Below are 22865 nucleotides of genomic sequence, written 5' to 3'. Positions count from 1 at the left end.
CATTGAGCGCACTGACGTCCAGCACCGGTCTCCAACCTCCTGTCTTCTTGGCCACCAGAAAGAGACTGTTGTAGAAGCCCGGGGATTGATGATCCCGGACTATCACCACTGCCTCCTTCTGTAACAGGAGCGACACCTCTTGATGTAACGCTAGCCTCTTGTCCTTTTCCTTGTAGTTGGGAGAGAGGTTGATGGGAGAAGTGGTCAGAGGGGGATTGCGGCAGAATGGTATCTTGTAACCCTCCCTTAGCCACTTGACAGACTGGGCGTCTGCACCTCTTCTTTCCCAAGCTTGCCAGAAGATCTTGAGTCTGGCTCCTACAGCTGTCTGGAGAGGAGAGTCAGTGTTTGCCTTTCGAAGACTTGATACCTTTCTTGGACCTGCCCCTGTGACCGTCTAGGCGGGTACCTCCTCGGTTGGGGGCTCTGCCACGAAAGGGCGGAATAAATCTAGTAGCAGGAGTATCAGCCACTGGGGTGCGGTAAGTTCTAGGAACTGAAGGAGCAACCTTAGCCTTCCGTGCTGAAGAGGCCACAAGATCATGCGTGTCCTTCTGAATGAGAGCCGCAGACAATTCCTTGATAAGATCCTCAGGAAACAGGAACTTAGAAAGAGGAGCAAAAAGTAACTGTGACCTTTGGCAAGAGGTGATACCAGTGGAAAGGAAGGAGCAAAGCTGCTCCCTTTTCTTGAGGACTCCCGATACAAACATAGAGGCCAGTTCGCCGGAACCATCGCGAATTGCTTTGTCCATACAGGACATGATCAGCATGGCCGAGTCTTTGTCAGATGGGGCAGTCTTCTTGCTCAAGGCCCCCAGGCACCAGTCGAGAAAATTAAAAATCTCAAAGGCGCGAAAGACTCCCTTCAAGAAGTGGTCTAGGTCAGAAAAGGTCCAGCAGACCTTAGAGCGTCTCATAGCCGACCTTCGTGGAGAGTCAACCAAACTTGAGAAGTCAGCCTGGGCAGAGGCAGGGACCCCCAAGCCTTGTTCCTCTCCTGTGGCATACCAGACGCCCGCCTTAGACGTCAGCTTAGGAGGTGGAAACATAAAAGACGTCTTTCCCAGTTGCTGCTTGGACTGCAACCAATCCCCTAACATTCTCAAAGCTCTCTTAGAAGATCTAGCGAAGACGAGCTTAGTGTAGGCAGACTTAACAGGTTGCATGCCTAGAGAGAACTCGGATGGAGGAGAGCGAGGGGTAGCAGAAACAAAGTGATCCGGGTAAAGTTCTCTGAACAGAGCCAGAACCTTGCAAAAGTCGATGGAGGGTGGCAATGACTTGGGTTCCTCCACGTCAGAAGAAGGATCATCCAGGTGAGCAGCTTCATCCTCAGAAACCTCATCACCTGAGGGTTGAGAAGCGAGAGGTAAAGTTAAAACGGTCTGCTGAATGGCTGAATCCTGAAGAGCGGGTGCATGCGCACTTGCGGATTCATCCTCAAGTCTCTGTTGAAGAGGATGAGGGCTGGTAATGACAAAGTCCTGAGGCTGGGATGAAGGAGGTTCTGCGGAGGTCTGAGGAGCAAGCGTGGTGAGAGGCGACTGTAGTAAAGCATGAGGCTCATGCTGCATAGACTGCGGTTCAAGTTGAATGGGAAGAGGCTCAAGCTGAGGAGAAAGTGGCAGATGCATGCGTTGAGGTGGCTGACTCATAGCATGAGGTTCCTGCCTCAAGAGTTGCGCTTGCCTCAAGGGTTGAGGTGGCTGCGCAGAGAGAGGCTCTTGACTCACGAGTTGAGGTTCTTGAGGTGCTTGCCTCGAGAGTTGAGGTTCTCGCCTCGAGGAAAGTGGAGGTGGTTGCTGCGAGAGTTGAGGTGGCTGCCTCAAGGATGGTAGAGGTTGTCGTACCTCAAGAGGTTGCTGCCTCGAGGGTGGTTGTAAAGCAAGATACTCCTGCCTCAAGGGTAGAGGAGGTTGTAAGGCATAAGGCTCCTGCCCCCATTGTTGAGGAGGTTGCTGCGTGGTAAGAGGCTCCTGCCTCAAGGAAAGTGGAGGTTGCTGCACAGCGCTGGTATCTGGCAACTCCCAACGCGGCAGCTCACGCATGGAGGTAGCTTGAGGAACCTCAACCTCATACGTCTGGCAGATTGTACTGCGCAGAGGAGGAGGAGCGTTCGCAGGAGGAGGTGTATTAACCTTCTCTGCCTGAAACTCCCGCATCAACACCGCAAGCTGCGACTGCATAGTCTGTAGCATAGCCATCTTAGGATCAACAGAAGTTGAGGTCTGTTGAGGCATAGCTTTAACAGAAGTTGAGGTCTGTTGAGGCAGCGCCTTACCTCTCTTAGGAGGCGTGCAGTCACCTGATGACTGCGGCGAGTCCGAGCTAGCCCAATGGCTACACCCTGGCTGTTGGACTCGCGCGGTCTGGACTTTACGCTTAAGAGGTCTTGAGGCCTGAGTCCAGCGTTTTCTCCCCGAAAAATCTTCTGCAGACGAGGATTTAAAGGGCTCAATCGTCTGAGAGTGGAAGTGACGATCTCTATAAGATACGCCCGCAACCACTGAGGATACTACTGTGCGCCGATCAAGGCCTGCCGAACCCTTTTGCCCTTCGACATTGCTTCTCCCCTGGGCTTGGGAGCTTGCAAGAGGTCCCGGACTGGGAGGACGACTGGCACGCACAGAAGTATCCTCACGCGCAACACTGACACTGACACTAGCACTAGGCACAGCACTGGCACTACCACTTCCCACTGCACTTTTCACTTTAAGTTCCTTGACGTCTGCCAAAAGGAACTTGTGGTCACTCACTACCGACTCCACTTTATCACCTAAAGCCTGAATGGCACGTAAAACATCTGACATATCAGGCTGAGCACTAATAGTAGGTTCGGGGGTAGCCACTACAGGGGGAGGAAAAGGTTGAGGATCATGGGGGGAGGAATAAAGTAAAGAGCGAGCCGAACTCCTCCTAACTCTCTCTCTCTCTAACTTAGTGGTATATTTGAGGAATCGAATAAAATCAAGTTCCGAAAGTCCGGCACATTCCTCACATCGATCTTCCAACTGACAGGATTTTCCCCTACAGTCGGAACAAACGGTGTGAGGATCAACCGAGGCCTTCGGAAGCCGCCTAATACAAGTCCTACATCGTCTTTGGGGAGGAGCTTGAGAATGGTCGGACATCTTGAATCAGAGAACAGTCAAGGGGGATTCCAAATTAAAGCTAAAGATCGTTAAACCATAAATCAAAATTAATCCAAAAGCTATCTAAGCTAAGGGAAAAGCTTCCTGTATAGCGAAAGCTGAAATCTCAGAGCAATACTTCACCAAAACCGTGAACAAAGACTCCAAAATTATAAGCGTATCCATGTAGGTCTTGCCGGAAGCACGACAGAGGAAAAATTGAGGTGGTGTCAACAAGAAGTACTGCAGTACCTGGCCACAGGTGGCGCTGGTGAGTACACCCCCCTCTTGTATAGCGATCGCTGGCGTATCCCGTCCGTAGAATTCTGTCGGGCAACGGAGTTGACAGCTACATGATTATCGGGTAAGATTAATATTGAAAAATATATATATATATAAATAAATATATATATATATATAAATAAATATATATATATATATATATATATATATATATATACATATATGTTTTATATATTATGTATATTAAATATTGAATATTGAATAAACATTAAATATATGTTATATATTATATTATATATTATATATTCTATATACTATATAACATATATTTAATGTCTATTCAATATTCAATATTTAATATATATAATATATAATATACAACATATAATACAGACATATATATATACTGTATATATATATATATATATATATATATATATATATATATATATATATATATATATATATATATATATATATATATATATATATATATATATATATATATATATATATATATATAAAGGTAACATGGACACAGAAACAATGAATCTGTAATATAAATATTCAAGCAATAAGGATTTGATGAAGAGGTCAGGACACCATGTAAAAGTTGGCAATCATTCTTTAGTGGAACATTCATGCAAATTAACTGCGAGTGACATTCTCATCAATCAGACACCTAAAACTCTTTGTTTTCTAATTCTATTAATAACCTATTGAAGGACTCATATTTGGATTTTAAACTTTTTTTCACACCCTGCTTGATAAGAGTCTAAAAGTGGATGTAAAATGTTAGTACAGAATTTATATAAATTCAGAAAGATTTTTAGTTTGTAATTGTAAATTCTACAGGAAATTTTGTCCTCGTGACTTTTAATGACCGTAAATAACTGAAGTCACTAATATGAAAGGAAATGTTATTGTGCACGTACTCAACACATTAATAAGGCAAATGGAATACAATGCACCAAAAGATCACAAAAATGTCACCTCCATAAACTGGAAGCGATGGTTCAAAGAATCTACGCTGATATGCTAGGCAAGATGCACCCCTACATGCTGATTTCCATAACCACGTACAGTATGAAAACACTTCTTGACTGTAGTGTGAACCACTGAGGTTAAAAGTTTACACACCTGCAGTTTTTGGCTCTTTTATATGAACTAAAATAAGCTTCATGCACTATCTTAAAACTGAAATAAATAGCCTTAATTACTAAATAATTGTGGTATCCACATTAGAAACCCCTAAACACATTTGGTTCCAAATAGTTTCCCAGAAAGCATTTGGAAAGCTTTAGTTTTCTGCTTATCACTAATATCTGAACTGCTGAAATACCAATTTTAACCTTAATTAAGCAAACTATGAGGGAAATGCTTGAACTTTGTCTTTCTTCACATGAGAAAAATATGTTTTCTTATGAATTATATATCTTATACAAAAAAAATACCAATAAAAAGTATTATAGATATGAGCATGCCACTTGAATACCGTCTTAAACTGGAGAGGTGAGATTTTATAAACCTCATTGCAAACGCTGCAATAAACTACGATAAATGAAATCATTCCATTTGCAACTTAATCATAAGAGCATGCTTATGATGAAACTGAAAACATTACCTCATCTATGTGGCTGCCATGCTCGGAAGAGAGACTCAGCTTGTTTCCTAGGTCTTTAAGATCTCCCTCAATTGAGTTACCGGTCTCCTAGGAACGTGAAATGCATTGAAAAATACTAAATATGAAATCATTTGTTTCATAAGATACCTTCTAGAAAATGCATTTGAAAAATATTCAATCCAATCCCATAAATAAAACAAATGCAGCTTTGAAAAAATCTCAAATATTGGAATTTGTAGCCAATATGCAAAAAGGACGACAGGTGGACTCATCTAGAACTAATCTGATCAGAGCTTTGATCAAAACCTGGAGTAGAATACTTGAGTAAAACTCATAGAAAAGATGTTACAAGTATGAATATACCTTTCCTAAATCAATAAGCTCTTCAATCTACTTTTCAATATCCAAAGAAGAAATTTTTTACCTACTTAAGAGAAAAAGTTCCAGTTGAGTACCTAGGGCTGAAATCTATCTACCTCTGCAAGGAATGTATCTCTTGCACATGAATAACAGTTTTTAATAAGATATTTCAATAGAAACTGGGGTTAGAGATTTATTCAAAGGATGGATGTCTTGTGTAAATAGCTTCCACAAACTTACAGCCTTTTCACATATCTGAACACAAGTCACATCAATAGCAAAATACCAACCATTAAATATTCAGTGATTTCCTGCATAAAGTTTTTCACACTGGTTATTAATTGCGACCTTTTGCAATGGCACTTTACCCACACTATTTCACAGAATATTGATCTCTCATTCACCTGTGCTCACATTTTTTTAAATGTCTTATATCCTTTCCTCAACATTCTCCTAACTTCAAAACCTATTACATATGTGATTAGTCCATAATCTTAGTAGCTTACTCCATTAATATACCAACTTCACTACCATGAACATAAGTAGCCTAATTTGATATTTTCATAATTTTCATCAATGCTCTCCAAGATTTTCTTCTTTGTTAAAAAACTTGAGCAAAGTTTCCACAGTCTTCCTTCTTTTGAATATTCTGTTAGATAATTCCACATCATTATGCAATCATCTGCAATTTACTTCAAAACACATTGAATCATTTAATTTTAATGTTCTCTCATTCGCACCAATAATCACATCATGTATTCCTCAATTCTATAAACTCGCATAATCTTCTTATGCCCAACATTCAAAGTTGGGCTCCTTTCACGAATCTTATTAAATACTTTCAGCATACTCTATCTTATCTATGATATTGCTATTCAACATTTTATTAATCCTAATTAGTAGTCATTTGTCATTATATTCATAACCCATTGTCACATTCCAGAATATTTATACCACACATATTATGTATATGTGCGCACAAATACATACATACATACTTACACAGAATATGTGTATCTTTTGTCCCTGATTGAGTAACTTTGGCCAAAAAGTACAGTACTCATGTTTAACGCTGCTTGATAAATATTGTATCCCTTCAAAAATCCAAAATATTTATTCCATTCTCTGCCAAAATAAGATCAACTACCTGGGGTAAGGTATGCCATAAATAGTACTGCTTGAATATCATTATGTTGCCTTGGTTTATAGGTTGTATAAGAAAGTTTGTGTTGGATGACAAGAAAACAACTTTCACATTCGGATCCATGTCATTCAGATGTCTGGGTTGCTTGGGGTCCTTGTCAAGGATAAACTTAACCTTGAAAGGATGGTTCTTTACACTGCTATAATCCTTTGCTGCTGGTATAAAATACCCATTAATCCATTCTTCGAAAATGGTCAGGATGAAACATGCCTTCAGATTAGCCACCCAAATCACAGGAAGTGTGGACTTCAAGATGTTCTTCAGGGACCAGGGATTAAAGGCATGTTAGACTATCAAAGGCTTTAGCTTTAAACCACCAGTAATGTTATCCCATAACATTCATGTTAGTTTATCTTTGGCTACCTTGTACCCTGACATAGTTTACTCTTCCTTAGAATTAAATGAACAAACAGGCATTCACTTCCAAAATAGTATTGTGAAAATTAAAGCGCACTTTGAACCGATTAAACCATCTTTGACTCACAACAAATAGAGTTTTTTATTTCACTCATATTTTTTACGGAAGTCCCCAAAAAGAGACTTGGCCTTCTCTTGAATAAGAATTTAGCTTGTAGGAATTAATTTATGAGATTCTACCCCATCATAGAATATGCCTCTCTTCAAATTACTTGAAGTTTTTGATGACAGCATTTTCAGTCACATATTGGAAAAAAAATAGAATATTTCAATAGTTTACTAAGGTTTGTTAAAACTCTGGACACATAGTAACCCTTTCTGAGCATACAATGCCATAGCCTATGCTAAAAATGATTGGAAACCAATTCACGAAAAAAGTCTTGAAAAAACTGCTTATTAATTATACGAACATGAAGCTTGAATGTCTAACCTCTCAACCAAAAAAACATCTGGCATGGGCTTCTCTGGTGCATCCATTTAGATGCCCAGAAGAGTGTTAGTCAGTTGTTTCTAAATAAAAATGTTGTGCACTCCCTTAGCTGGATTAATGATTAATGGTTCTGTTGACTTTGGCCTTCAAATAGTATTCTGGAGGTAGTTATTAATCAAAACTTCTACAGTTTACTAAACTCATATATCTAGCACATAAATGCTATCGAGCCTATGAGGGTAATGTATCCATTGCCGGTAGAAAAAATACTAATTTCTATTTCATAAGGAGACAAAAATTCAATAACTGACGAAATTTACATGAGGTATTAGTAGCAAATTATGAGAATGAAAAAGAGAAGAGTCAGAATATTAAGCTATTGTGTTACCTTAACTATTTGTAAGTCATAAACTAAGCTACAGTAATAAAAGAAACTTGAATGTAAACAAATTATTGACAGAAAACATGAATGCACAGTCACAATGATTATCAAAATGGTTTACTATTGATCCCAATTAATGTTAAAATAACCAGTTAAACAAATTTATCATACAACTACAAATTTAATCTTTACCTCTTCATAAATTGATTTTGTGCCAGTGGAATGGTATTCTGTTGAAGTTGTGAGGCTTGGCCACTCAGTTCTTCTTGGAGGCGAATACCCTCTACTTGATGTGCCTGTTATTGGGTTGTGGAAAACTGTACCAAATATCGGATTTTCTTCGCTGGTGATACGGCTTCCATCACTACACAAAATAGAAAATAGAAAGTTAATTGGTACAGTATCAGTTTAGACTAACGATTAAAATCATTACAGAATTAATATCATACAGTACAAAACTGAAAAAGGACTTTTTTTTTTCTAGGATGATTAAAATAAATCAAATATTCTTGGATATGATAATTACAAGATGAAAAGAGAGAGCCATAAACACAGAAAAAAATATCTCATAAAAAGTAGAGCAAAATTTATTTAAGGATAGTACTCATCCTTAGGGAGGCACTCCTTACCCACTAGGAAACATAGTTTTTCTTATTGCTCAAACTCTGAGGCACTTGCCTTTTCAAATAAAAAAAAAATTGTACTAGTTTTGTAAAAACAAGTACAGAGCCATTCATTTTTACAGAGCTTATCATTTACCATAAATCAATAAAATCATCCTTACCTGTGGTGATTAACTTTCCCATATATGTGACCAGTTTCTTCTGATATTGTTTTTTCTTCCGGTAACTGATTAGCATGGCTATGGGTCGGATTATGATCAGTGGTCGTTCCTGAGAGAGTATCTTCACTCTCAAAACCAGGTTTCATATGATGTGTCACAGTACCATAAACATATTCGTCGTCAGATTTCCTAGAATCCGTTTGCCAGTCTGTTGTGTCATACACATTAGTTGCTTCACCACTGGTCATTTCCACTGTATGCATGTTTTTACTGGAGGCCTGTAAGTACATAAACATCTAAATCCCAAATGTCTAAATCTATGGGGGAAGAGTGAGAGGTAAAATCACATGGGAGTAATAAACTAAATTTAAAAAAGCCTTTTCCAAAAGTATTCAAATGTGGCAATACTTAAAAATCTAAATTTGAATTAAAATAATTTCTTAAAAAATGCTGCAATACTTGAAAATTTCTTGGGGGCCAAATTGTACCTTGAAAGGTCCTTCTCCTAAGGTATCAGTATTTGGACCTATTGGGAATGGCTGAACAGGTCTCAGAGTTGTTTCTGTTATTTGTAGACCTTTAAATCCATTTCTTCGCCGAGCACTATTTCGACCCCCTTGTCTACGGCGACTTTCTCTGCCCAGTTCCTTGCTAGGCTTCCTGGTACGCCACCCTGTAAAAAAAAAAAGCAATTTTAATTATTTTGAATATCGATGCCTCAATCACTTAAATTACTTACTCTTCAGTGCAAATACATTACAAGAGTTGAGCTATCCGTGTACTCTAGGTTTAGAGAAACTTGTAGAAAAATATAACCATCCACTTTAATAAAAATTGAAAAAAGTAAAATAATAGTTACAAACTTCAAATTACTGCTGCCTTTGTTACCAAGACAAAATGATATATTCTATTTAGTTATCACTATTACAAACATCCAATCATTAATGAAATGTAGATTGTGTAATGGAAATAGTGTACAGTATAATAAATAGTTCTGAACTTCAAATATACACTTTCCGCAAGATTTTCATACAGAAGATGCAATTTTCCAAACCAACCATATGTGAAATCTGTGCTTGTTGCATCTTCATGTGTGTGAAGACTAACTTCATTAGCAGAACTAACAGATGGCCTTCGAGTTTCATAAGTTTCGGAAGAAGAGTAGCTGGAGGGCAATGGTATAACTACCAATGTCAAATTTGCTTCTGACCTGTCAGCTGTAGAGACAAGAATATGAGTCAAAAGAGTAATATCTTAAAATTCAATGCATAAAAATGAGCTACAAATAAGCATTCAAAAGACCTTTGACAGTACAATATTTAAATATATTAATTATAGATTAACACAAAGCAATAAAAAAGGAAATGCACACCAGTTGAAAGTAATTTCATGACCTCTTATATAAATTGGAATAAAAAATTATCATTTATTATATCCAGGAATAGCCTTAATGATTAATCATGGTATTAAGTAGAATTCATGGTACAATATCATCAAAATCTCTTATGGAATTTCATTGTTGTTTACCTTTGCACTTATACAATCCTGCATCTGGATATTGCACCTTCTTTATTTTCAAGACACCCTTCTGAGTGGATTTGATGGCACCTGATCTCCCTATTTGACGTCCATCATGCCACCAAGTAATCTTTGAACGGTCAAATCGACGAACAGGACACTTGACTTTCAACCTCATTCCCCTAAATACTGTGGCTTTGCCTCCAATCTGTACACGTAAGTAGTTTGATATTACTGGATGGGAATTTTCAAATATTAATAGGAAAACAAAATAACATTATCCATAAACAGTAGAAAAAAATGTTTGCACTTATGGTGTGTTGACTATATTTTCAATGACAAAAGTAACTAAAATTAGGTTCGTACCTTAAGAGTTAGTTTCTTCATGAATTTACTTTGTACATAATCTTGATGAGTTTGCGACCTGATGATTGATTTTTCAGTTCCTACAACACCTCCTTGACATGGCCTCTGATTACACTTTCTCCTGTCTCTTGGACGTCTAAAAGGGCATTCTCTGCTTGGCCGCTCCTCTAACTGTCCAAGTGCCATTACTTGTTGACATTTTACTGTGCGCGTCTTGATTCCACCTCCACAGGGAGCCGAACACTATAAATTACAGATGTGCAGCATAAAATTAAACAAATATACCAGATATAATCTACTGTAAAAAATAAGTGTTTGCTTACTGCAGATATTACGTAAAGAATAATAAATGCAATTACTGAAACAATATAGACAAGAGCACTTAAGAAAATAAACTTGTAAAGTACAGTATTCCAAACCTTGGACCAATCAGAAGAAACCCATTCTGGAGGACAGTCCAGGATATTACAATATTGCTGAGTGCGTTTTGGAGGCTGTGGACACAAGCTATCTGGTACGACTACTGTATTTGTTCCACCACGAGTAACTTCATGAATACACTTCACTTCTCGCATCTAAAACCACAAAGTCAAATTGTTACAAACAAAAGAGTGAATGTATCCCTTGGAAAGTTCCCTTGTATTCTTAGGTTTGTATCTCTGGTATATTACATCTCTGGTATATTACATCAAGTCATAAGGAACCTGGATAATATATAATGTAATTTAAAAACAAGATACTAAAATATACTAAAATATACTAAATCTTTTATAATTACCTGCACTCCTCCTCCACATTGCTTACTACATTCTCCAAACTCAGAGACATTCCAACGAGGGGGACAAGACTGATCATTACATGTACGTGTGATGATATCTGGTCGCTCTTCCCTATTACAATTTTGAGGCTCGACTATCTTTTGATCAGCGATTCTGATGCACTTCACGAGGGATTCCTGTACACCCCCTGAAAATGAAAATTGTGGTGACAATATTTGAAAGTACTGTACAGTATATCATAGTTACAATGGTAAATGCCAAGTGTAATAATAAAATAGTTAAATAAACAGTGTTTTATCCTTTCGTTTATTAATATGTGCAAATAAAACAAATTGTTGATATTAATAACATTAAAGTAGAACAAAGATAATCCTAAATGAATGATGAAAAATGTTATTTTCATTAGTAAAATAAATTTTTGAATATACTTACCCGATAATCATGTAGCTGTCAACTCCGTTGCCCGACAGAATTCTACGGAAGGGATACGCCAGCGATCGCTATACAAGAGGGGGGTGTACTCACAAGCGCCACCTGTGGCCAGGTACTGCAGTACTTCTTGTTGACACCACCTCAATTTTTCCTCGGTCCACTGGTTCTATGGGGAGGAAGGGTGGGTCAATTAAATCATGATTATCGGGTAAGTATATTCAAAAATTTATTTTACTAATGAAAATAACATTTTTCAATATTAATCTTACCCGATAATCATGTAGCTGATTCACACCCAGGGAGGTGGGTGAAAACCAGTGTACATGTATATCAAGAAGCTAAGTATCCCGTATTTCATATTATCAGTTATTCAAAATAACAATGAAATTATAAGTACCTGGTAAGGAAGTCGACTTGAGCCATTACTCTGCCTTAAATAAGTTCGTCTTCCTTACTGAGCGCAGCGTTCCTCTTAGGAGGCTGAACAACTCTAAGGTGCTGAAGTATCAAGGGCTGCAACCCATACTAAAGGACCTCATCACAACCTTTAACCTCGGCGCTTCTCAAGAAAGAATTGACCACCCGCCAAATCAACAAGGATGTGGAAGGCTTCTTAGCCGACCGTACAACCCATAAAAAGTATTCAAGAGAAAGGTTAAAAGGTTATGGGATTATGGGAATGTAGTGGCTGAGCCCCCGCCTACTACTGCATTCGTTGCTACGAATGGTCCCAGGGTGTAGCAGTACTCGTAAAGAGACTGGACATCTTTGAGATAGAATGATGCGAACACTGACTTGCTTCTCCAATAGGTTGCATCCATAACACACTGCAGAGAACGGTTCTGTTTGAAGGCCACTGAAGTAGCCACAGCTCTCACTTCATGTGTCCTTACCTTCAGCAAAGCAAGGTCTTCTTCCTTCAGATGAGAATGTGCTTCCCTAATCAGAAGCCTGAATAGTAAGAAACTGAGTTCTTAGACCTTGGAAAAGAAGGCTTCTTGATAGCACACCATAAGGCTTCTGATTGTCCTCGTAAAGGTTAAGACCTTTTTAGATAGTACCTAAGAGCTCTAACTGGGCAAAGTACTCTCTCCAGTTCATTCCCCACCAAGTTGGACAGGCTTGGGATCTCGAACGACTTAGGCCAAGGACGTGAAGGAAGCTCGTTTAGCAAAAACCGAGCTGCAAGGAACATGTAGCCGTTTCAGATGTGAAAACAATGATCCTGCTGAAGGCGTGGATCTCACTTACTCTTTTAGCTGTTGTCAAGCACACGAGGAAAAGAGTTTTTAATGTGAGGTCCTAAAAAGAGGCTGATTGGAGAGGTTCAAATCTTGATGACATAAGGAACCTTAGGACCACGTCTAGATTCCAGCCTGGAGTGGACAACCGACGTTCCTTTGAGGTCTCAAAAGACCTAGGGAGGTCCTGTAGATCTTTGTTGGTGGAAAGATCCAAGCCTCTGTGGCGGAAAACCGCTGCCAACATACTTCTGTAACCCTTGATCGTAGGAGCTGAAAGGGATCTTACTTTCCTTAGATGTAACAGGAAGTCAGCAATCTGGGTTACAGTGGTACTGGTTGAGGAAACTGCATTGGTCTTGTACCAGCTACGGAAGACTTCCCCTTGAGACTGATAGATTCTGAGAGTGGATGTTCTCCTTGCTCTGGCAATCGCTCTGGCTGCCTCCTTCGAAAAGCCCCTAGCTCTTGAGAGTCTTTCGAAAGTCTGAAGGCAGTCAGACGAAGAGCGTGGAGGTTTGGGTGTACCTTCTTTACGTGAGGTTGACGTAGAAGGTTCACTCCTAGAGGAAGAGTCCTGGGAATGTCGACCAGCCATTGCAGTACCTCTATGAACCATTCTCTCGCGGGCCAGAGCGGAGCCAACCAACGTCAGCCGTGTCCCTTTGCGAGAGGAGAACTTCTGAAGTACCCTGTTGACAATCTTGAACGGCGGGAATGCATACAGGTCGAGATGGGACCAATCCAGCAGAAAAGCATCCACGTGAACTGCTGCTGGGTCTGGAATCGGAGAACAATACAACAGGAGTCTCTAGGTTATCGAGGTAGCGAACAGATCTATGGTTGGCTGACCCCACAGGGCCCAAAGTCTGCTGCAAACATTCTTGTGAAGGGTCCACTCTGTGAGGATGACCTGACCCTTCCGGCTGAGGCGATCTGCCATGACATTCATACCGCCCTGAATGAACCTCGTTACCAGCGTGAGCTTTCGATCTTTTGACCAGATGAGGAGGTCCCTTGCGATCTAGAACAACTTCCACGAAAGAGTCCCTCCCTGCTTGAAGATGTAAGCCAGGGCTGTGGTGTTGTCAGAGTCCACCTCCACCACCTTGTTAAGCTGGAGGGACTTGAAGTCTATCAAGGCCAGAAGAACCGCCAACAACTCCTTGCAATTGATGTGAAGTGTCCTTTGCTCCTGATTCCATGTTCCCGAGCATTTCTGTCCGTCCAAAGTCGCACCCCAGCCCGTGTCTGATGCGTCCGAGAGGAGACGGCGGTCGGGTTTCTGAACAGCCAAAGGTAGACTTCCTTGAGAAGAAAGCTGTTCTTACACCACGCGAGAGAAGACCTCCTCTCTTCGGAAACAGGAACTGAGACCGTCTCTAGCGTCATGTCCTTTATCCAGTGAGCAGCTAGATGATACTGAAGGGGGGGGAGGTGGAGTCTCCCTAACACGATGAACAGGGCCAGCGATGAAAGTGTCCCTGTTAGACTCATCCACTACCTGACTGAGCATCGGTTCCTTCTCAGCATGCTCTGGATGCATTCTAGGGCTTGGAAGATCCTTGGGGCCGACGGAAAAGCCCGAAAAGCTCGACTCTGAAGATCCATACCCAGGTAGACAATGGTCTGGGATGGGACGAGCTGGGACTCCTCAAAATTGACCAGGAGGCCCAGTTCCTTGGTCAGATCCATAGTCCATCTGAGAATCTCCAGACAGCGACGACTTGTGGGAGCTCTTAAAAGCCAGTCGTCTGACGGAGCCGGACACAAGATCATGGTACTGCTGCACAGTCTGAACTGTCAACCAAGGGGAAGCGAGGAAGTACAGTGACAACCCGAAGCTGTCTAGACTGTCTGGGTCGTACAGACAACTCCTTATCGGGTTGCTGAGGTTGCCGCACTGCGTCACAACAAGTCACTTCTGCTGGTTGTTGAACGTCTTCCCAGTGACACAATGACTCCGTAAACAAAAAATCCTCTAACAAGGACTAAGCTTGGACTGCATGTCTTGCAACACAGCTCAAGGTCTATGGGAGCAGGTGTGGTAACAGACGGGGTTAGCGACTGAAGTGGAACCATTACCTTCCCTGGAAGCATGTTATGCTTAAATAAAAGTCCATAGGAGGCTACGCAGCTAAAGGCTCCTCTCCAAATGACAGAGTCCTCAAGGGAATATCAGAAGGAGGGAGAAAAGCACTTTCTCATCTACAGGGACCATATCCGAGAAAAGCTAAGTTCTCTCAGTGAGGGTTTCACTGGTGCTAAAGCAGCAGACTAGAAGGCAACGTTATGAAACTGCTTGACAGTCTAGTGAGTTGGCAACAACCAAAGATGTGTGACTGAGAAGCATGCGGTAAGGTATGCAGAGCATGCTGTATGCAGAGCATGCTGTATGTAGAGCTGTAAGGTAAGCAGAGCATGTTGCATGGCGTGTAACATTTCTCAGAAATTCCATGACCAGTGCTAGATTGAGTAATATCGCATTACTGTCCATTGAAAGTGCACGTGCCGAGGGAATTGATTTAGACTGTTTTGTTGATGAATTTGATAGCCGGCATGATAATCGTAGAATTAAGCTGCACTAAATATACGTACTATAATCTACTTCACCTCAGGAAAGGGAAACTCGCCCTGTTGGCAACACTGCATTACTTCATGCATGCTTGCATGGGGTTTTAATATCAACATAATATTTACATTACATTCATAACTCATGATTCATTTTTGTTTTGAAGATATTTTTGCCATATTTTTGCGATTTTGTTAAAAATATATTGCAAGGAATACATATATTTTTTTATTTAAGTAATACGAATAACCTCCATTATCATAATGTTTGTGTAGGCATACATGTATATGTTTACAAATGCAAGTTATGAAAGTAATGAGGTGTTATTATTGTCATTTGTTATTTCAAAGTTGAATGGGAAGAGGCTCAAGTTGAGGAGAAAGAGGCAGATGCATGCGTTGAGGTGGCTGACTCATAGCATGAGGTTCCTGCCTCAAGAGTTGCGCTTGCCTCAAGGGTTGAGGTGGCTGCGCAGAGAGAGGCTCTTGACTCACGAGTTGAGGTTCTTGAGGTGTGAGCTGCGAGAGTTGAGGTAGCGGCTGCGCAGAACGCAGTTCCTGTCTCACGAGTTGAGGTTCTTGAGGTGCTAGCCTCAAGAGTTGAGGCTCTCGCCTTGAGGAAAGTTGAGGTAGCAGCTGCGAGAGCTGAGGTGGCTGCCTCAAGGATGGTAGAGGTTGTCGTACCTCAAGAGGTTGTTGCCTCGAAGATGGTCTAACTGCAAGAAACTCTTGCCTCAAAGGAAGAGGAGGATGTAAGGCATAAGACTCCTGTTCCCATAGTTGAGGTTGCCTTAAGGAAGGTGGAGGTTGCTGCACAACGCTGGTAACTGGCAACTCCCAACGCGGTAGCTCACGCATGGAGGTAGCTTGAGGAACCTCAACTTCGTACGTCTGGCAGACTGGACTGCGGTGAGGAGGAGCGCTCGCAGGAGGAGGTGTATTAACCTTCTCTGCCTGAAACTCCTGCATCAACACCGCAAGCTGAGACTGCATTGACTGCAGTATAGACCACTAGAGTTTAAGAAAGACAACAACAAACGGAGCTACTGTCCGTTGAGACTGAGGGTCTAAAACAGCTGGTGCGGCAACAGACGGAGCTACTGCCTGTTGCGATACCACCTTGCCTCTCTGGGAGGTGTGCAGTTGTCGTACTGCAGCAAGTCCGAACTGACCCAGGGCTAATGGCTACACCTAGGAGTTGGACTTGTGCGGAAGGGACCGACTTGCACTTAAAAGCTGCAAGATTTGGTCCATGGTTTCTGCGAGAAACCTCTTCCGCAGACGAGGAATAAAAGGGCTCTCTCGTTTTTGTGTGGGTGGGGTGATCACGTCGGCAACGTGTGTAGATACACCCGAAACCACGGAGGGAAAACGTCTGTTCGTCGATCAAGGCCTGCTGAACCCATAAGTCCTTCGACATTACTTCTCCCCTGGGCTTGGGAGCTTGTAAGAGGTCCCAGACTAGGCGAACAACTGGCACGAACAGACGAACCCTCGACCGCAACACTGTAACACTTTGCGCTACTCACTTATCACTTTTGATTTTCTGTTTGCACTTATTTCACTGAACTCGAAACTTTAAGTGGTTTGTACCTGAAACACGCAATTCTATCCTTCCTTAAAAGTTAGTAATTGCGAAAACAGAATTACAATGTAACAGAAAAATCTAATGAAAGATAAATAATTCAGTGGCTGGAAAGAGACTAAACACTAGATCAAATAAACTACGTTTAAAATCTCTCACCGCATAAAGCTTGAGAACAAGAATAAAACTCTAGAAACGTTTACCTTCTTCCCCTAAAGAGACTAGGGAGAAGAGCAAAAACGATAACAACGTTACTCGCTTGAACGAAACGTTTATCCAGCTCTCTCTCCCTCCGTCTCTATCTCTCTCTCTCTCTCTCTCTCTTGACTTAGAACCTGAGAGAAGAGCCCAATCATATATATCGTTAAAACATATTATTGTTAAAGGAAAAAAACTGAAATATTTCCCAAATAAAAAGTTCCTTTATTAGAATTAAAACCATTAAGCTAAGAAAGAATGAACAAAACGCTAGAAACGGTTACTCTTACTGCAACGTGACACCGTGAAAATTCTCTCTCTATCGTAACGATAGAGCGCAAGTTGAACGTTCTGAACGTCAACAACTGCAGAGACAAAACAAAACGTTAGTTCAACTTTGAAAACAGTACGAGACTATCAAAGAAATTCTTTCAAAAACATTAAAATAGCATAATATGTTAACAGGTAAAACCGAAATGACGGGCTCAATGTTAATTAACTTCGGTACCAAGAAAAGACCGCCTACTATTAGGAAAGGTCGAATATAAACAAATATAAAAATTAATTTTAATAAGTTTATAATAAAAGGAAGTTAATCGAAGAGGCCTATAAAAGGCGGAGAGATATAAAATAAATCTATAACTTTTGTTAAGCAAAATTAAGAAAGAGAGTCTATACTCTCTTAGACACCAACACTTCCGTCTAAGGGAAGGGTCGGCCATTTAAAAGTGAAAGAGTTCATACTCTCTTCGTCACCATAATTAATCAAATTAATTCCAAAAGCTAGCTAAGCTAATGATAAAACTTCCTGAATAGCGAAAGCTAAACTCTAGAGCAAATACATCACCAAATCGTGAGCAAAAAACTCCAGAATCAACAGCGTATCCATGTAGGTCTAGCCGGAGGCACGACAGAGGAAAAATTGAGGTGGTGTCAACAAGAAGTACTGCAGTACCTGGCCACAGGTGGCGCTTGTGAGTACACCCCCCTCTTGTATAGCGATCGCTGGCGTATCCCTTCCGTAGAATTCTGTCGGGCAACGGAGTTGACAGCTACATGATTATCGGGTAAGATTAATATTGAAAAAAGGATACACCAAATCTTATGAAAAGGGATTGAGAACCTGAAATAGGTGTAGTTAGTCCTGAAATCTTTATTGCAATGGGAGGTGTTAGCTACAGATGGTGAATTCCAAGTTTTGAGTATCTGATATTTGAGGAGAGATTTCTTTGAAAATACAATTTATTTTTCCATACATATACCTGGGTAAGTGAAAATTATGAAGAAAAGTTTACCAGGTTACATACAAGGTAGATGGAAGTTAATTAAATCGATACAACAAGTATGATATATCTTATCTTTATCTATCCTAGCAAAGGTTAAATTAGAAGGTAGTGTTACCTGGTATGGAATGGCAAACAAAGTGGCTATAAATGTTGTTAAAACAAGTGATAAGAAAGAAGTGAACTTATCATAAAGAGGAATATATGTCATTTCACTTAACAATTTTACTTTGATTTTTTCGTTAATTCCTTGAAAGATCACCTTAATCCAAATCGTAAGGTAATACACTGCTTAATTTAATACATGATATTATATTCCTTTAGCTGCAGCTAAGTGACATCCTTAAAGCATTGCAATATCAATAAATCAGAATTTCACACCTGTCACTCTGAGCCATGTTATTGTGACTCAGCTGTGCTATTACATCAGTAACATAGCAATGTTTCTTAAAAGAAAAAATAAGCCATGTTTGATATATAACTATGTTTTCACTAGGACAGCCTCATGTCTAACAAAATCTGAAAGTTTCTACTTACCGAGGCAAGAAGCACTGCATGGACCAAAACCCGATGTCATCCACTCATATAGACTGGCTTTGCCAGACACGTCTACATTATAGGACTCCAAGAAATTTGAATCTCCACCCCCCATATCAATTTCAATGGAGTTGATCTGCGAATGTTCCGATGCCGAGTGGGATTTACCCCGGGAGAGTTCATAACTCTCGTACTGCGAGCGTCCCTTGGACTCGTCCGTGTAAAGGAGCAAAGGATCCTTTTGATGATGCGAGTTGCTTGGGGCTTCAAAAGAATGCAGTCCACGCCGAGGTTCATTGTAAGCTTCTGCTTGTGGCACTGATAGGCTGGTTTCTTTGACGACATCGAGTGAAGTGGATGGAGCATCTTCATCGACGAGCCTGGGCAAGAAGGGAGTTTCGTGAATCTTGTGGTCTTCCGGGAAGTCGAGGTCTTCTTGCGCATCTTCCAAACTGGCAATTGGTGGGTCGTGAGCAGCATCACTTACTTCTCCAGCAGGATAATCATGTCTGAAATCATGATTGACATTTAGAATATGTTGTGGTGAAAAACTAAAATCTTAATATAAGCAGTTAAAAGGTTAATACATATATTTTCCTGCATTACACATAGAAACCGAGAACAATTTACAGTAAGGAAAAGCATCCATATCAAATAGATTTTAAATGTCCATAAATGTAAAATAAACACAATCTATAACAAATACTAGGATAAATTATATGTGCCACATCCAACTTAGATTCATATTTCCTAAAGCAAATACTGATAAAACCTACATTTTCTTACACAATGAATTAGAACAAATATTCATGTACTACCTACAAATCGATATTGACAAACGAAACTGAAATATCAAAAACAGAATTATAATATATACTGTATATATATATATATATATATATATATATATATATATATATATATATATGTATATATTTATATATATATATATATATATATTTATATATATATTTATATATATATATATACATATATAGATATATACATATATATATATACATATATATATATATATATATGTATATATATATATATAGATATATACATATATATATATATATATATATATATATATATATAATATATATATATATATATATATATATATATACATACATATATATATATATATATATATATACAAATATATAGATATATACAAATATATAGATATATACATATATATATACATATATAGATATATACATATATATACATACATATATAGATATATACATATATATACATACATATATAGATATATACATATATATACATATATGGATATATACATATATACATATATATACATATATAGATATATACATATATATACATATATAGATATATACATATATATACATATATAGATATATACATATATATACATATAGATATATACATATATAGATATACTGTATACATATATACATATATATACATATATATACAGTATATATATATATATATATATATATATATATATATATATATTATAGTATATCTATCTATCTAGGCGCCATGTCCTCAACGTGGGATGTAAGATGAACGACTACCATGCTCATAGCAATTAAGCTGAAAGGACTCACTGTCTGTACCTGGTCATGGCCAAGTAAGCTGAAAGGACTCTCTGTCTGTACCTGGTCATGGCCAAGTAAGCTGAAAGGACTCTCTGTCTGTACCTGGTCATGGCCAAGTAAGCTGAAAGGACTCTCTGTCTGTACCTGGTCATGGCCAAGTAAGCTAAATGGACTCTGTCTGTACCTGGTCATGGCAAAGTAAGCTGATAGGACTCTCTGTCTGTACCTGGTCATGGCAAAGTAAGCTGAAAGGACTCTGTCTCTGTACCTGGTCATGGCAAAGTAAGCTGAAAGGACTCTCTGTCTCTGTACCTGGTCATGGCAAAGTAAGTTGAATGGACTCTCTGTCTCTGTACCTGGTCATGGCAAAGTAAGCTGAAAGGACTCTCTCTGTCTGTACCTGGTCATGGCGTGAGAGCAAGGAGGGAGGACGCATCTCTGCGACTGAGGAGGTTTGACCCCAGGGCACTGGTCATCCGGAAGCACAGCCACGGTGCGAGAAAACTCCAGGAATATCTTGCAGGTCACACTTCTGTTCCTGACGCCTTCGCCACATTTTACGCTGCATTCGGTCCAGTTTCCGGTCATGTACCTGAAGCACATTACAAAATGTAATAACAGTGTGCTAAATTAGGTGTGTAAACAATGAATTTGGGAATGTAAATAATGGATTTGTGAATGTTAAAAATGTAATTGTGAAGGTAAACAATGGATTTGTGAATGTAAAAAAATGTAATTGTGAAGGTAAACAATGGATTTGTGAATGTAAAATATGTAATTGTGAAGGTAAATAATGGACTTGTGAATGTAAAGAATATAAGATTGATTGATTTAAAGTTTTCTGGCATCCTGAAGGAATGTAATTGTGAATGTAAACAATTAATTTATGAATGTAAAGAATGTAACTGTGAATGTAAACAATTAATTTGGGAATGTAAACAATAGATTCGTGAATGTAAACAATTAATTTGGGAATGTAAACAATTAATTTGGGAATGTAAACAATAGATTCGTGAATGTAAACAATTAATTTGGGAATGTAAACAATAGATTTGTGAATGTAAACAATAGATTTGTAAATGTAAACAATTAATTTGTAAATGTAAACAATCAATTTGTGATTTTAAAGAATGTAATTGTGAATGCAAACAATGGATTTGTGAATGTAAACAATAGATTTGTGAATGTAAACAAAATAATTGTGAATGTAAACAATAGAGTTGTTAATGTAAAGAATGCAATTATGAATGTAACTGTGAAAGTAAACAATGGATTTTCAATATAAACACTGTAATTGTGAATATAAACAATAGATTTGTGATTGTGAAGAACGTAATTGTCAATGAAACCAATGGATTTGTGAATGAAAAAAAATTTAATTGTCAATGCAAACAACGGATTTGTGAATGTAAGCAATGTAATTGTCAATGTAAACAATTAATTTGTGAATATAAACAATATAATTGAGACTGTAAACAATGGATATGTGAAATGATTGTTTAGGGTATTTCCTTCAGGTAGTACCGAATGAAATAATGTTCGTTATACAATTGATGATTTATAAAAAAAACTAGTAAAATAAAAGCGAAGTAAAGATTTGCATAGGCCTATATATGGATAATTACATCTCAGGAATTGACCAAGAATACATGGAAAATTGGAATACATTCTTAAGTAATACTGTCATCAACATATTATTATTGTTATTATCATTATTAAGCTACAACCATAGTTGGAAAAGCAGGATGCTATACGCCCAGAGGCCCCAACAGGAAAAACAGCCCAGTGAGGAAAGGAAACAAGGGAAAATAAACTATTTCAAGACCAGTAACAACATTAAAATAAGTATTTCCCATATAAACTATAAAAACTTTAACAAAACAAGAGGAAGAGAAATTAGATAGAATAGTGTGCCTGAGTGTACGCTCAAGCAAGAGAACTAACCCAAGGCAGTGGAATACCATGGTACAGAGGCTATGACACTACCCAAGACTAGAGAACAATGGTTTGATTTTGGAGTACTTCTCCTAGAAGCGCTGCTTACCATAGCTGAAGAGTCTCTTCTACTCCTATCAAGAGTAAAGCGGCCACTGAACAATTGCAGTGTAGTAGTTAAAACCTTGGGTGAAGAAGAATTTTTTGATAATCGCAGTGTTGTCAGTTGTATGAGGACAGA

The 22865-nt window shown here is 38.9% G+C and overlaps 1 protein-coding gene across 1 annotated transcript in view; it reads right to left on the bottom strand.

The window, feature by feature from the left end:
* The window catches only part of LOC137618502 (ADAMTS-like protein 1), a 125287-nt gene that overhangs the window by 88256 nt on the left and 14166 nt on the right, over window positions 1-22865 (bottom strand). The window contains exons 2-12 of the mRNA XM_068348660.1: window positions 21090-21281; window positions 19089-19597; window positions 11241-11428; window positions 10882-11037; window positions 10463-10705; window positions 10106-10304; window positions 9637-9795; window positions 9067-9251; window positions 8579-8856; window positions 7987-8158; window positions 5002-5088 (exon numbers count right to left, since the gene is read on the bottom strand). Of these exons, the coding sequence (XP_068204761.1) occupies window positions 5002-5088; window positions 7987-8158; window positions 8579-8856; window positions 9067-9251; window positions 9637-9795; window positions 10106-10304; window positions 10463-10705; window positions 10882-11037; window positions 11241-11428; window positions 19089-19597; window positions 21090-21281 (2368 nt within the window). The remainder of the gene's footprint in view (window positions 1-5001; window positions 5089-7986; window positions 8159-8578; window positions 8857-9066; window positions 9252-9636; window positions 9796-10105; window positions 10305-10462; window positions 10706-10881; window positions 11038-11240; window positions 11429-19088; window positions 19598-21089; window positions 21282-22865) is intronic.

This window comes from Palaemon carinicauda, chromosome 24 (genome assembly GCF_036898095.1).
Source record: "Palaemon carinicauda isolate YSFRI2023 chromosome 24, ASM3689809v2, whole genome shotgun sequence".
Lineage (NCBI taxonomy): Eukaryota > Metazoa > Arthropoda > Malacostraca > Decapoda > Palaemonidae > Palaemon > Palaemon carinicauda.
Note: the sequence above shows the minus strand (reverse complement) of the source record. Positions and strands in the feature narration are given on the sequence as shown.